At 43.4% G+C, this 12,489-nt stretch overlaps 1 protein-coding gene across 1 annotated transcript in view; it reads right to left on the bottom strand.

The window, feature by feature from the left end:
- Positions 1 to 842: 842 nt before the first annotated feature.
- SRP54 (signal recognition particle 54) overlaps positions 843 to 12,489 on the bottom strand; it is a 46,940-nt gene continuing 35,293 nt past the window's right edge. Inside the window, exons 16-17 of the mRNA XM_075613888.1 lie at positions 5,186 to 5,283; positions 843 to 3,466 (exon numbers count right to left, since the gene is read on the bottom strand). Of these exons, the coding sequence (XP_075470003.1) occupies positions 3,260 to 3,466; positions 5,186 to 5,283 (305 nt within the window). The 3' untranslated portion in view covers positions 843 to 3,259. The remainder of the gene's footprint in view (positions 3,467 to 5,185; positions 5,284 to 12,489) is intronic.

Raw genomic sequence — 12,489 nt, 5'->3', positions numbered from 1 at the left:
AACAGCAGTATCTATTTGGATAAAATATTACAGCCATTCGTGATTGCATTGCCGTTCTATGTACAGGATACACTATTCAGATTAAATGGAATAACTATGGATCATAACACCCTATTGGTCACACTATATGTGGAATCTTTGTATTCTATTATCAGACATTCTAATGGATTGACAGCGTGTGATTTTTATTTGTCAACTAAGAATTGTGGCTATGTTGCACCTAATAGATTCATCATGGATTTGATGCGTTTTGTGTTGACAAACAATTACTTCGTATTTGATGGGAGTGTTCTACCACCAAACCCAGGGTACAGCAATGGGCATGTCTTGTGCCCCAACATATGCAAATCTGTACCTGGGCTGGTGGGAGGCCGAATGTGTTTACAGATGAAAATGTCATATACTGAACATATTGAGATATGGCTCAGATATATTGATGACCTACTGACAATTTGGAAGGGCACAGAGGTACAACTAACAGAATTCGTTACAATTCTAAACAGAATTTAATATCAAATGCATTAACTTTTCGGATTTACAAATTGAGAAAGATTCCAACAATGAGATCCAAACAACAGTTTACCGCAAGACAAGTCAACACCCAAAGTCATTAGTCAATGGTATCTCCACAGGACAATACCTACGTCATTTCACGGAAATAATAGTGGAAACATACATGTGCATACGATTTTGAAATTCTAAAAATATAAATAAATATAATCCAATAATTGGCATTTAATATGCTTTTTTATTGATTTTATTGTATTGGGGCTCTGTCACGGGAGACCAGGTTTATTAACACCTTTTTATGCCGGGATCATTGATTGAGCAAAGCAAGGGGGTAAAATAAATTGTCATTTATTTCAGGAAAAGACATACACACAATGTAACACAATTTGCACAGTTAACATACTTACTGGGACGGGGCTAACGAATAAACTCAGTGTTTAGGGTGAAATAGCATCTAGTGTTACCATTTTCACAGAGGTGACAGCATCTTTATTTAAGTGTGCTACTCATTGTTTCTCTACATTTTTATATTTTTCATGCATTGTATTAGGCACGAGTGAAAGTTCCATGGCCAAGGAGGATTCTATTGGCAAGTCCAGAATATTCAATGTTCTATTCCAGAGCAATGTGATTGCTAATTGTTACAGTAGTGATCACCCTTATACTCGAGCTAAAAAGGCATAATGTCATAGGGCCCTCAGAGCAACAGCTATTGTGACATTCCTAGTGCACACAAGTTAAATGCATGGGCATATCACATGCAATACAGCTACTACTCTAGTACACGACCCCTCACCTTTTCCCTCCACACCTGTTCCAAGTCTTCATCAGTCCGATCCATTAATGTGTAAGTGGTGAGAAGGATAGGGGATTTATATAAAGAATTTAGTTGCGGTCATGGAAACGGTATCAAGGTTTCTATTTCAAAGCATAATATATCCAAGTATATATTTTATAACATAATACATAAACTAATTTAAATATTTTAAATCTACAATATTAAAACTGCTCTTATTGCAATTTTGACATGAGTTAATGCACCTTCAAAATACAGTATACAGCTCAACCCCGTTATAACGGGGTCGCATTATATGTGGAACCCAAGCACTGCGTTATAACTGGGTTCAGCTGTACATTTGAACAACCTGTCACTTGTGTACCCATTGTGGTTTCTGGTTGCTGGTACATTCACTTTACTGCTTAATGAAGAATGACTGAAGTCTTATACTTACAAAGGCAGAAAACAAACAAACTTTATTCTACAGCTCTAATGAACTTTTTACACAACTGCGTTACCAGAAGACACTGTAGCACAAACAGACACGTGATGTAGTGGTGTTAGCTTCCTTACATCTACAGGAGTATTCAGACAGAAGGAATAGTTAGAAAGAATTAAATAGTTTCACAGAACACATCTGCTGACAGCCAAACTGGCGCTAGCTCAGAGCTATGAAATATATTACAAGCTTAGAAATATTAGAAAAAAAAACATTTCTAATGTAACATCCCTTTATTTAATAGATAAAAACAAAATCAAATCAGGGTGTAAGCGATTCAAGAATGGAAATCGCAATTGGTTAGTCAAAACCAAATTCAATCTCGCATGCCCAAACCGCTAAGGGACATTTTGACATTGAAGTGCTAAGCTGCTCCCTGCTGCAAATTGGACAGAGTGAGTACAGTGGTTTAACAAATACAGCCCTGTCTAAAATGCTAGTTACAACACTTTGTCAAACCCTTTTGTAATCGATTAAGGACAAATAATACCGTTTAACAGTAAGAAATTGGGTTTTTATGTCAAATATGCTGTGTTGTATGCTACGCAATTGCAAAATCAACCAATGTTACCATCATCTCTGGTGAGTGTCACTTGTAGATAACTCTTCTATGTAAATCGCTTGCAAATGACTGTTTTGTTGATTAGTCATTTGACTTTTGAAACCACTTGCTACAGTAGTGCACACCTGGGAGTGACAATGCAAATGCTAAATTGTAACGTATATGAATTGTGAAACTAATGATAACACTTTCACTGCCACAGGCCAGCAGTAATCCTAAACAATGAATAGGATAATGGTACAGTTCAACCAAAATGGACTAATGACATATGTTTGAGGTATTAAATCTTGGGGATTATTATTTTGGAAACATATAATGTCTCTTTTTAAAAACTTTAGGCACGGTAAATTGAGGTTTTATTAATTTATCCCGGGGGTGATTACCAATCAGGTTTATGTACACTATTATTCACTATTACCTGTGAAATGATGATCTATGAGAAAAGCATAGATGAGAAGGGAACAAAAAGGGTAATACGTTTTAACCTATTAAACTAAAAGCTATCAAATTTCTACAAGACAACCTGAACTTGTTAATGTGAGCCAGCAATATATAATTGGAGATCAGATGAGGGGGGTCGGGGAGCTGATCTGAAAGAAGAATGCAATATGTGATTCTATTTAAAAGAAAACATACTTTTGGTGATTATATAAATAAATTATATATTATATATAATATTATAATTATTTCTGACCAGTTTCATTTTTTCTACAGACCCAGCCGAGACTGTCCTGGATGTTTGGTAGCTATATATGGAACATGCCACTGTTATTAGTTCAATGTGTTACTAAGTGGGACGGCATCTTTAAATTAATCACTTTTAAGTCTGTTAAGCAGGCACCGTGCTGATTTTGGCAACAGCTGTTTTACATTCTGTCCCAAGCACAAGGGTTGCAGAGTAATCTTTCGCCTAAGTGGGAACAGCAGACATTTCCTGCTTCTGTGACAAAGTGACCGCTTCATCTCCTTCCATCACAAAACTAATGTTCACAAAAGAGCTGGAAGCTTCAGGTTGCTGTGTTTGGGCACTGGCTTCCTTCTGTTGATGGCTCAGCTGTTCCTGATACCGCTTCTCTGCTTCTTCTGACATCTCATTCTCTTCCTCCTCTTCTTCCACCTGCAGAAGGGAACAACCCGCCAGTATCACTTCCAAACAACTTGCAAGAACATAAAATTACTCAATCATGTAACATCTTCCCTATAAATTTTTAGCAGTTCCTTCTTAAATATTAAATATTATAGTCGATGCTTTCATTTTTTAGTTCACAGCTAACAAGTGGAAACAACTCCACAGCCCCATTGATTGGGGCTTTTTAAAAACAGTAGCATAGAAACTGATGGTAGATAAGAACCACTTGACCTACCTAATCTGTCCACGTTCCCATCTGCTGTAAGAGCTCTGACCCAACAAAAGCCTCGTTTTTTTTTTTTAAATATTTAGATTCCTTTTGTGTCTACCCCAAACAGGGGAAGGCTACTCCATGAATTCTCCCTTTATGTGTAGAAGCACCTCTTCATGTTCCCCGTAAACCTTCCACCCTCCAGGATTTAGTCCATGAGCTCTTGTACTCTAAAAAGTTATTTTAAATGGCCAGAGCAACCTACCCGTGTTTGGAAGCCGCTCTATGGGCGTTATTCATTAAACTATGATCGTGCAGATGACGTTAATGGGAGTTTTGTGCAATAGTCCCCTGGAACGGCACTAAGGCAGTTGAATAAATTATATATATTTTGTCATTTTTTCACAATTTAAATCTGCATTAGTTATGGTTCCAAAATACATATTTCCCTTTTACAGTGAAAATACTTTGTTTTTTAAATTTTTAATTTTTCAATTTCTCTATCACATCAACAATGTTATATATTTTTTTCATTACAATTGTGTTTTTATTCCAGGATTAAAAAGTTACAGTTTGACTTTTTTAAAAGTATAGTTTAAGAGATTTTACTGTGAGAGTTTTCTAGTGTTTACAGTCTAGCTGGCAACGGATCTACAGGTATCAATGCCCATTCTAGCATTGAAAGACATGGCAATTCTCCAGAATGCACACACATGCCACTGGTGGATTACCATAGCAATTCTCCAGAATGCACACACAGGCCACTGGTACATTACCATGGCAATTCTCCAGAATGCACATACATGCCACTGGTGCATTACATGACTGGTTGTCCGCTTTTGGTCTCTAACCAAATGTTGATGGTGACCAGCTAGTACAATGCAAGTCCCTCAAAAAATGTTGGCTCCCAGTCTGGCGTGTTCAAGATCCAGGAGAACTCCATTTAATTGCTTATAATAAAATCAAGGGAATTTCTGCTTTCGGGTGGAGAAAGTAAAAATTCAAGTCAAAGGATAAAAGAAATGTAATTAAATAAAACCGCTAAAACAATTCCCATGAAAGAACCATCGGTTAACAAAAATCCAAGCTTTAATGGATTGCATTTAGTGGGTATGTTGCCAGTTACTGCTGCTCCAAGTAAAATGTGTTAGCTTTCCTAAATGTATATCTGTTTTAACATAGGCCAGAACTCATGATAAAATATTTAACATTTTTATCTGGAAGTATTCATGATGAGATCAGGGTGATAAAGAAAGGTTTTCCCCTGTCAGAAAAGGTGTTATAATCTATACTCAAAAAGGTGTTGATCATTACATCCGTGGACTCCTTTTAGTTACCTGTGTTTCTTCTTATTCAACTAATGGACATATTGAAAAGAAAGGAATAATATCTGGAGACTTTATCCAGCCCTTTAACACCTTTACTGAAAGATGAGCCTGCAGAAGAGTCCCCGTGGCAGCACAGATGTGAAGATTTGTCTCCCTATGGATACATACCTCTTTCTGCATTCTGTAATATTCATCAATAGCGTACTGGTACTTGGGTGTACTGACACCCAGAACTGAAGCTATCTTCTCACCCAGGAAGTCACACACTGAAAAGACAAGGTAGATTACATCTCAGATTGTGTGTCTTTGTATCTATCTGCACTAGCATAAGGCTACGGGCTCCGCTGTCTGCGCTGCACGTGCGCCTGCCAGGCTGGCGGCGCATGCAGCTCTGATCCTCGGTCTGCAGTGAGGGGGGCGTGGCGGAGGCGTGGTGGGGGGCGCGGCCATGACGTCACCCGGCAGGTTTGACCTCACTGGCTGACCCCCTGGGGGGCGTGGCCACTGCGCTCGTCACCAGTATTGAGCACAATTTTCCTGTTCTCAGGAAAAACTGGCGGCGCAGCGCGAACGCCACCCCTTGTAGTGAGCCCGGCCCCATTGAAGGGCGGCTCTTGTCCCTGCAGTGCCTGCAATGGTGGGCGCTGCAGGGACAAGGACAGGCAGGAGGGACCAAAAGCAGGCAGGAGGGACCTGGCCCGGCAGGGGGGACCAAAAGCAGGCAGCGGGGACCTGGCCTAAGCCAAATAATAGTTTGTTACACATATCCACTGACTTTTACATGTGAGAAGTTCTGGAAATTGAACACCTTAAACTGTATTACACACATTGTAGTTTATATGAACATTACACAGATATATAGGAGGTTTTTACAAACATTTCCAAACAAATCTTTTTGTACTCAGCCAGTGCCCTGTGACTCTGTGATGGTACTGAGGAAAAGGCAGCCTCAGAGCTTAGCGTAAAACTAGTATAACGCATAAACAAGCAGGGGGGTACATGTTTGTTTAGAATATGACTTTAGAACACTACAATACTAATGTTACGTAATTAGGGAAATATGATCTCAAATGGAGTCTAATTTCAGATGATGGGAGTGAAAAAGCATCTGTATCTGCATTGATAAACACATGGGGTATATTTTTCCATTAATTATATCACAGGGTCAGATGGTAGAGGCTGGAGTTTGTGTTTTGTTCATATGATCACCCTTTTAAAAATATTTACATGTACACCAGGGGTGGGGAACGTCAGGCCCGAGGGCCGTATAAGGCCCTCGAAATCATTTGGTCTGGCCCTCCTAAGGCAACTGCTATAACCGGGGTCGCGCTAATTAAAAAAAATGGCCGCCGCACGCGCGATCGGGAGGTGTGAGGCGCCGGCAGCCCTACACGATCCCCAGCAGCCACCGTACTAGCCCCAGCAATCCCCCAGCAGCCACCATACTTCCCCCACACAACCCCCCGCAGCATTCCCCCATGCTTCTCCAGCAGTTCCTCCCGCACTTACCCCAGCATCCGCCCTACACAATACCCCCAGCAGCAACTACCAGAGGTAGGGGGGCGGGGTTCTGTGTGCCTACATGCCTGCTGTGTGCCTGCCGTGTGCCTGCCATGTGCCTGCCTGTCTGTGTCTGTATGGCCCGCGAACGATGTTATAAATATCCAAATGGCCCTTGGCAGAGAAAAGGTTCCCCACCCCTGATGTACACTATGCATAACAAATTTTTTTTTTAATTAGGAGTTCTAATGCAATTATCATTGATATGTGATGTCATACAGAATGCACAGGAAACAACAGAGCCCCATTACCCAGCTATGTATAGTCCTTGTAGTGTGCATATACACATTGATGATATATTTTATACCTGGATTAGTCTTCCCTTAGCATCATCAAAAAAATTGAAAGAATAAAAATAAAAGTGCATTACCTGTAAGAGTTGATGTAGCAGCTCGCAGCATGTAAAACCAGAGGTACGGCCCCCATGTTAACCTTGTCTGCAGAAAGGGGACAAATACATCAATAACTCTGATCTTGATGTGAAAGTGAAAACTACATTTTTGAAGGTTACTTCAACACAATTCTGAATCCCTCCTTAGATAAAACACATACATGCCATTCCATCAATATCTGAACGTGTGACTCTTGATGAGAAATCTCCTTTACACAAGTTATGAACCAGATCTCTTACCGTGTGCCACTGAGGAAACCGCTGAGAAGCCACCCGTTCTGGATACATCTTTCTGAACACCATATCAGAATGCAGGCAACAGAATGTTATATCCAATATGGATGTAATGTTCCTTCCCCCCCCCCCCCCCCTTGTAACCCTCCCTGCCCGGCTCCTGGGGAGTTTATATAGGTGTGCAGTAGTTTGCTACTCAGCATAGCTTACATCAAATCAGGGCGCTGGATTCAGGCGGCTGGACGATGAAATAGCAAGGATGAAAATATCTTTATTCACGTCCCCAGGCACGGGGACACATCACACGCACTAGACAATGGTATTCTATATACACTTAATAACTCATGAACACGGTGATTCCTCTCTCAACACTCACAGGTGTATTTACTTGGTCGCATTTAGTGTATTGGACTGGGCCCCACTTCGGAGTAACTTGCATTGTGCCCTTACTCTGATCCTAGCCGGTTCTGAGCAGGTACCGTTTATACTCCATTCCGGACTGGGAACTGCCACTTCCCTACTGATTGAGGAGCATACTCAGATCCGCCTGTAGAGCTGATCCACGGACACCCAGGTAACCTCTGCATATGGCCCGCTGTGTCTTGTCCGTTTCTCCTTATGTGGTACCTGCGTGTGTCTGTTGGCCATATAATTGGGATCCTTACTATAAGGGCACTGACCCTATCTGTAACATAATAAACAAGGGGGCCTGATCTCTTCTATTACTTCATGAGCATTATCCCGATCTACACACACCAAGGCTCCTCTCCTCGACCTCCAGGAACCTATCTTCCAGAACCTTCCTCCTATCCTATATACTCCCCGGTGATGTCAGCATCCCCATGGCAACACAGGGTGGGGCCCAGCATACACTACTCTGCTATTAACACCTTATAACAGGGGTGCGCAAACTTTTGCTCCTGCGCCCACCTGCCTCTTGTCCCCGGTGTTCACGCTCCCCTTCGCTCAGTGCGGCGTCAAATGACGTGCAGGGACATGTATGGCAACGCGCGTGTGATGTCACGCCGCACGACCACACTGCGCCATGACGCTTCCAGACGCCGGCTGAAGCAAGGTAAGTTGAGGTTCCAGAGGCCTCGCGCGATCCCCCGGCATTTAATTTGCCTGCAACCGCCCGCCCCCCCCCCCCAGATCAATCTCGTGCCCCCCAGTTTGCACACCCCTGACTTATAACAATCCAGTAACCCCTTTATAAAAGAAATCATTGGATAATGTTTCACTGGGGTTTTCTGTTTGCCTTCCTCTGGATAAAAATACTGTAAATTCAAATATAGAACAAGTACCTGTCATCTAGATTTAGCAAAGGATGAACTTGGACATGTTTGTTTTCAACCTCATCTACTATGTACAGTAGCTAGCTATGCATCCTCCTCCTCCTCAGTGCATACCATGTACAATTTATATAGTGTCAATTCAAAATTCCTTTATGCATTTGAAAGTGATTTATTTAATCCACTTCCTGATCTACATTTTAGAGAAGATGTGGGCATAACCTCACACCTCTGCTTGGCACCCACCTGAAACCTACATATATAGAAGACTTTATGGCTCCTGTTAAAGCAATGAATTGCGCCAACCCAGGTGCCATATTTGACACAATTTAACACAGCGCCTTTTAAATAAATGGTAACATGTGCATCAAAATTCTTAATGCAATGTGTTGCTTTAATGGGACTGTAACTGGGACATATCACTATTTAAATAAAGCAGCCTCAGAGCTCTGAGAATCCAGCAGAGATACGGTATTTAATTGCAGCCACTCAATTAACTAGTCTCCACCTGGACTAATGAGAGCTCTGTAAAAAAAAGCCTCATGTGAGACACAGGAGAGAGATTTCCTTAGCTCACATTTGGGTTGATAGAAGGAGAGCAGGGAAGCCTGCATATAGACACTGTCTTGAGCACAAAGGCTGTGCTGAGATCAAGACACCCAGACACCTATATTCCAGAGGACCCAGGAACCTGCCAGAGCCTGACATGGATGGCCACCTGCTTAAGGTACTTTCTGAGACTTTGGGATGATAGGCTGGTAATATCCCTCCAGTACTGCAGATAGGGTCTGGGGGAAGTAAGTTAGCCTTTACAAAGGGGAGGGGGGTGGTGTTATTTTGTTGTTTTTGTATGTTTTGCCTGGAAAAAGGAACAGGCTCAATAAAGCCAAGTTATAATTTCACCCAAAATCGGTCTCCATTATATGTACCTCTGCACACATGTCTTACTGGGACCAATAACGTCTCCTACATATATAGCAGATTTAGCTCCTACTAATATATGGCAATCCTCTCTACACTCGAATTGAAGACACTCCTACCCATTACTAGGTTATAGGTTTCCCTGCAACAGTACACAGAAGAAACCTATGATGTTTTTAAAGCTTTGTACTATAATTGCATCTATGAAGAACTCCTAATGCTGGCCTGCTAAAAAGCATCACTAGAGTTGGGCAAGTGCCAGTATCATAGTAATGTCACGGTAATAAAAATATACAGTAACTGGATATTTACCATTATATATTATCACAGTAATTATATTGGTTGGCTGCTGTGGTCGCTTGTATGGAAGTCCAGTGAGAGGTTTTCCAAAGTGGCAGCTTCAGACACGCTCCACCCCTCACTTTAATTCCAGGCCCAGCCTCCTGTTCTGTCTGCAGCAGTGAGGGAGGAAGGAAGGGGAGCGTGTCTGGAAGCTCAGTGACAACAGATTCTATATATGTGACAGCTTCAGAAAACCCTCCTACGCATTTTAGCTCCTCATCGCCTGTAACCCCATTCTCTAACATACCGCTCCTTTTAACCCCTTTGGCGCCTCTTCCTTTAACGCCTGTTACATTCTCTTCTTAACCCTTTCACTTCCAGAGGTAAATAATGATTAACCCTTTTGCTGCCCCTCTGGTAGTAAAAGGGTTAATCCAATCTTCCAGATTTTTTTTTATAAAACTCTGCATCCCACTACAGCCATTATATTCTTCCTCCTTCTCTGTGTTACCTCTCCCCCTTCAATATTTAGACAGCGTTCAAAAATGCTAATAAAGCTTGTTGTAGTCATAGGGGATGTACAAGGTTGGTAATTGTATCGAGGAAGTAATGGGGGCTTGGAGAAGAAAAAGGGCCATAGTGGGGTTGTAGTTAGTTTACATGTGTAAAATATTAAAACACAATACCAAAATGTTAAAAATATATTAACACATTGTAGCCCTCCTTTGGGAACTACAGTACTGGTTAGTGTGAGGGGTTAACAGTCTTAAGTGGGTTAAATATGTGGGCTCATACTGTGTAACGCCCCTCCCCTCACATGGTACTGGTTACATTGGCAGAAACTAAGCCACACCCCAGGGGTGTAGCTAACGCCAGGGGATGGAAAGAGAGAGGTGAAGAGGTGATGGCGGTGGGGGGGAGGGGAGAGAGGTGATGGCGGTGGGGGGGAGGGGAGAGACGTGATGGCGGGGGGGGAGGAGAGGTGATGGGTGAGGGAGGGGGGAGAGTGAGGTTATGGCGACGGGGGGGAGAGTGAGGTGATGGCGGTGTGGGGGGAGAGAGAGTGATGGTGGGGAGAGTGGTGGAGAGGCGATGGTGGTGGGGAGAGTGGTGGAGAGGTGATGGTGGTGGGGGCAGAGAGGATGGTGGTGGGGGGGAGAGAGGTGATGGTGGTGGGGGGAGAGAGATGATGGTGGTGGGGGGGGGAGAGAGGTGATGGTGGGGGGGGGGGAGAGAGGTGATGGTGGTGGGGGGGGAGAGAGGTGATGGTGGTGGGGGGAGAGAGGTGATGGTGGTGGGGGGAGAGAGGTGATGGTGGTGGGGGGAGGTGATGGTGGTGGGGGGAGAGAGGTGATGGTGGTGGGGGGAGAGAGGTGATGGTGGTGGGGGGAGAGAGGTGATGGTGGTGGGGGGAGAGAGGTGATGGTGGTGGGGGAGAGAGATGATGGTGGTGGGGGAGAGAGGTTATGGTGGTGGGGGGATAGAGATGATGGCGGTGGGGGGAGAGAGATGATGGTGGTGGGGGGAGAGAGATGATGGTGGTGGGGGGAGAGAGAAGATGGCAGTGGGGGAGAGAGAAGATGGCGGTGGGGGGAGAGAGAAGATGGCGGTGGGGGGAGAGAGAAGATGGCGGTGGGGGGAGAGAGATGATGGCGGTGGGGGGAGAGAGGTGATGGTGGTGGAGGAGAGGTGATGATGGTGGGGGGAGAGAGAGAAGTGATGAAGGTGGGGGAGAGATGATACAGAGGAGGGATGGTGAGAGCGATGATGAGGGAGAAAAACATTTCAGTCAGTATTAATATTAATGGGGCCCTGGATTTTTTTTTTGGTCCGGGGACCTCCGCATGTCTAGCTACGCCACTGCCACACCAACTGTCTGGTGATAGTGACATCACCAGTAAAGTATATATACTGTCATGGTTCTGGAAGGATCCTGGAGGAACAGTGGAGGAGCCTCCCTGTCGATATTGTAAATATGTTTGGTGTTCAGGTGGCTCTGTAACAGGATAGTGATGTTCTTTCTTGTTTTGTAGGTAGGGACAGTGTCCGACCTAGATAGTGTCCATAGGGATGGCTTCGCTCTTCTCTGCTGTTTAACTTGGAGGAAGCCTATGCCTAGATGGGGTTCCCACAAGTTGTGACCTCAGCGCAACTGGAGGGTCCTTAGCCAACTAACCCAGAAGGTCACAAGTTGGTATTCAGTACCCAAGACGAAGATACTGATGAAAGCCTGAGGGGCTAGATAGTACATGGCCCAGTAGGGGCCCACAGGAGAAGGGGCCCACATCAGAAGGATCTCTAAAGACGCTATTCAGGAGGGGACCATTTAGGTAACCATTATGAGCCAAGCCTTAGTACCTCCCTAGCGGGCCGATAATTGGGGCAGCTGGGGAAGAGCATACAGACAGTTCAGCCTGTGAATATACCAGAGACTGTGTAAAAAGTGAATTGTATGTGGAGACTGAGCACTTATCGGCGGCAGTTAATAAAGCGTCTGTTTGTATGAACAAAGTTTGTGGCGCCCATCATTGCATTATCTACACCTAGCCTGCATAGATCCTGCACCCAGACAAGGTAACAGCCTGGGAACTCCATATGACCCCGGCAAGGAGGGTTACAAGCAAAATGTTACAAAATCAATTACTAAAATGTATTTGCTTTTTTATATTTAAGAATTAAATGCATTTTTAAAAGAATTATATTTGACAATAAATGACCTACGGTCGGATAATTTTGTCCTTTAGATTTTTCTGTTTTCTATTGGATATGTATTGCAATAAATTACTTGATAT

This window comes from Ascaphus truei, chromosome 9, assembly GCF_040206685.1.
Source record: "Ascaphus truei isolate aAscTru1 chromosome 9, aAscTru1.hap1, whole genome shotgun sequence".
Lineage (NCBI taxonomy): Eukaryota > Metazoa > Chordata > Amphibia > Anura > Ascaphidae > Ascaphus > Ascaphus truei.
Note: the sequence above shows the minus strand (reverse complement) of the source record. Positions and strands in the feature narration are given on the sequence as shown.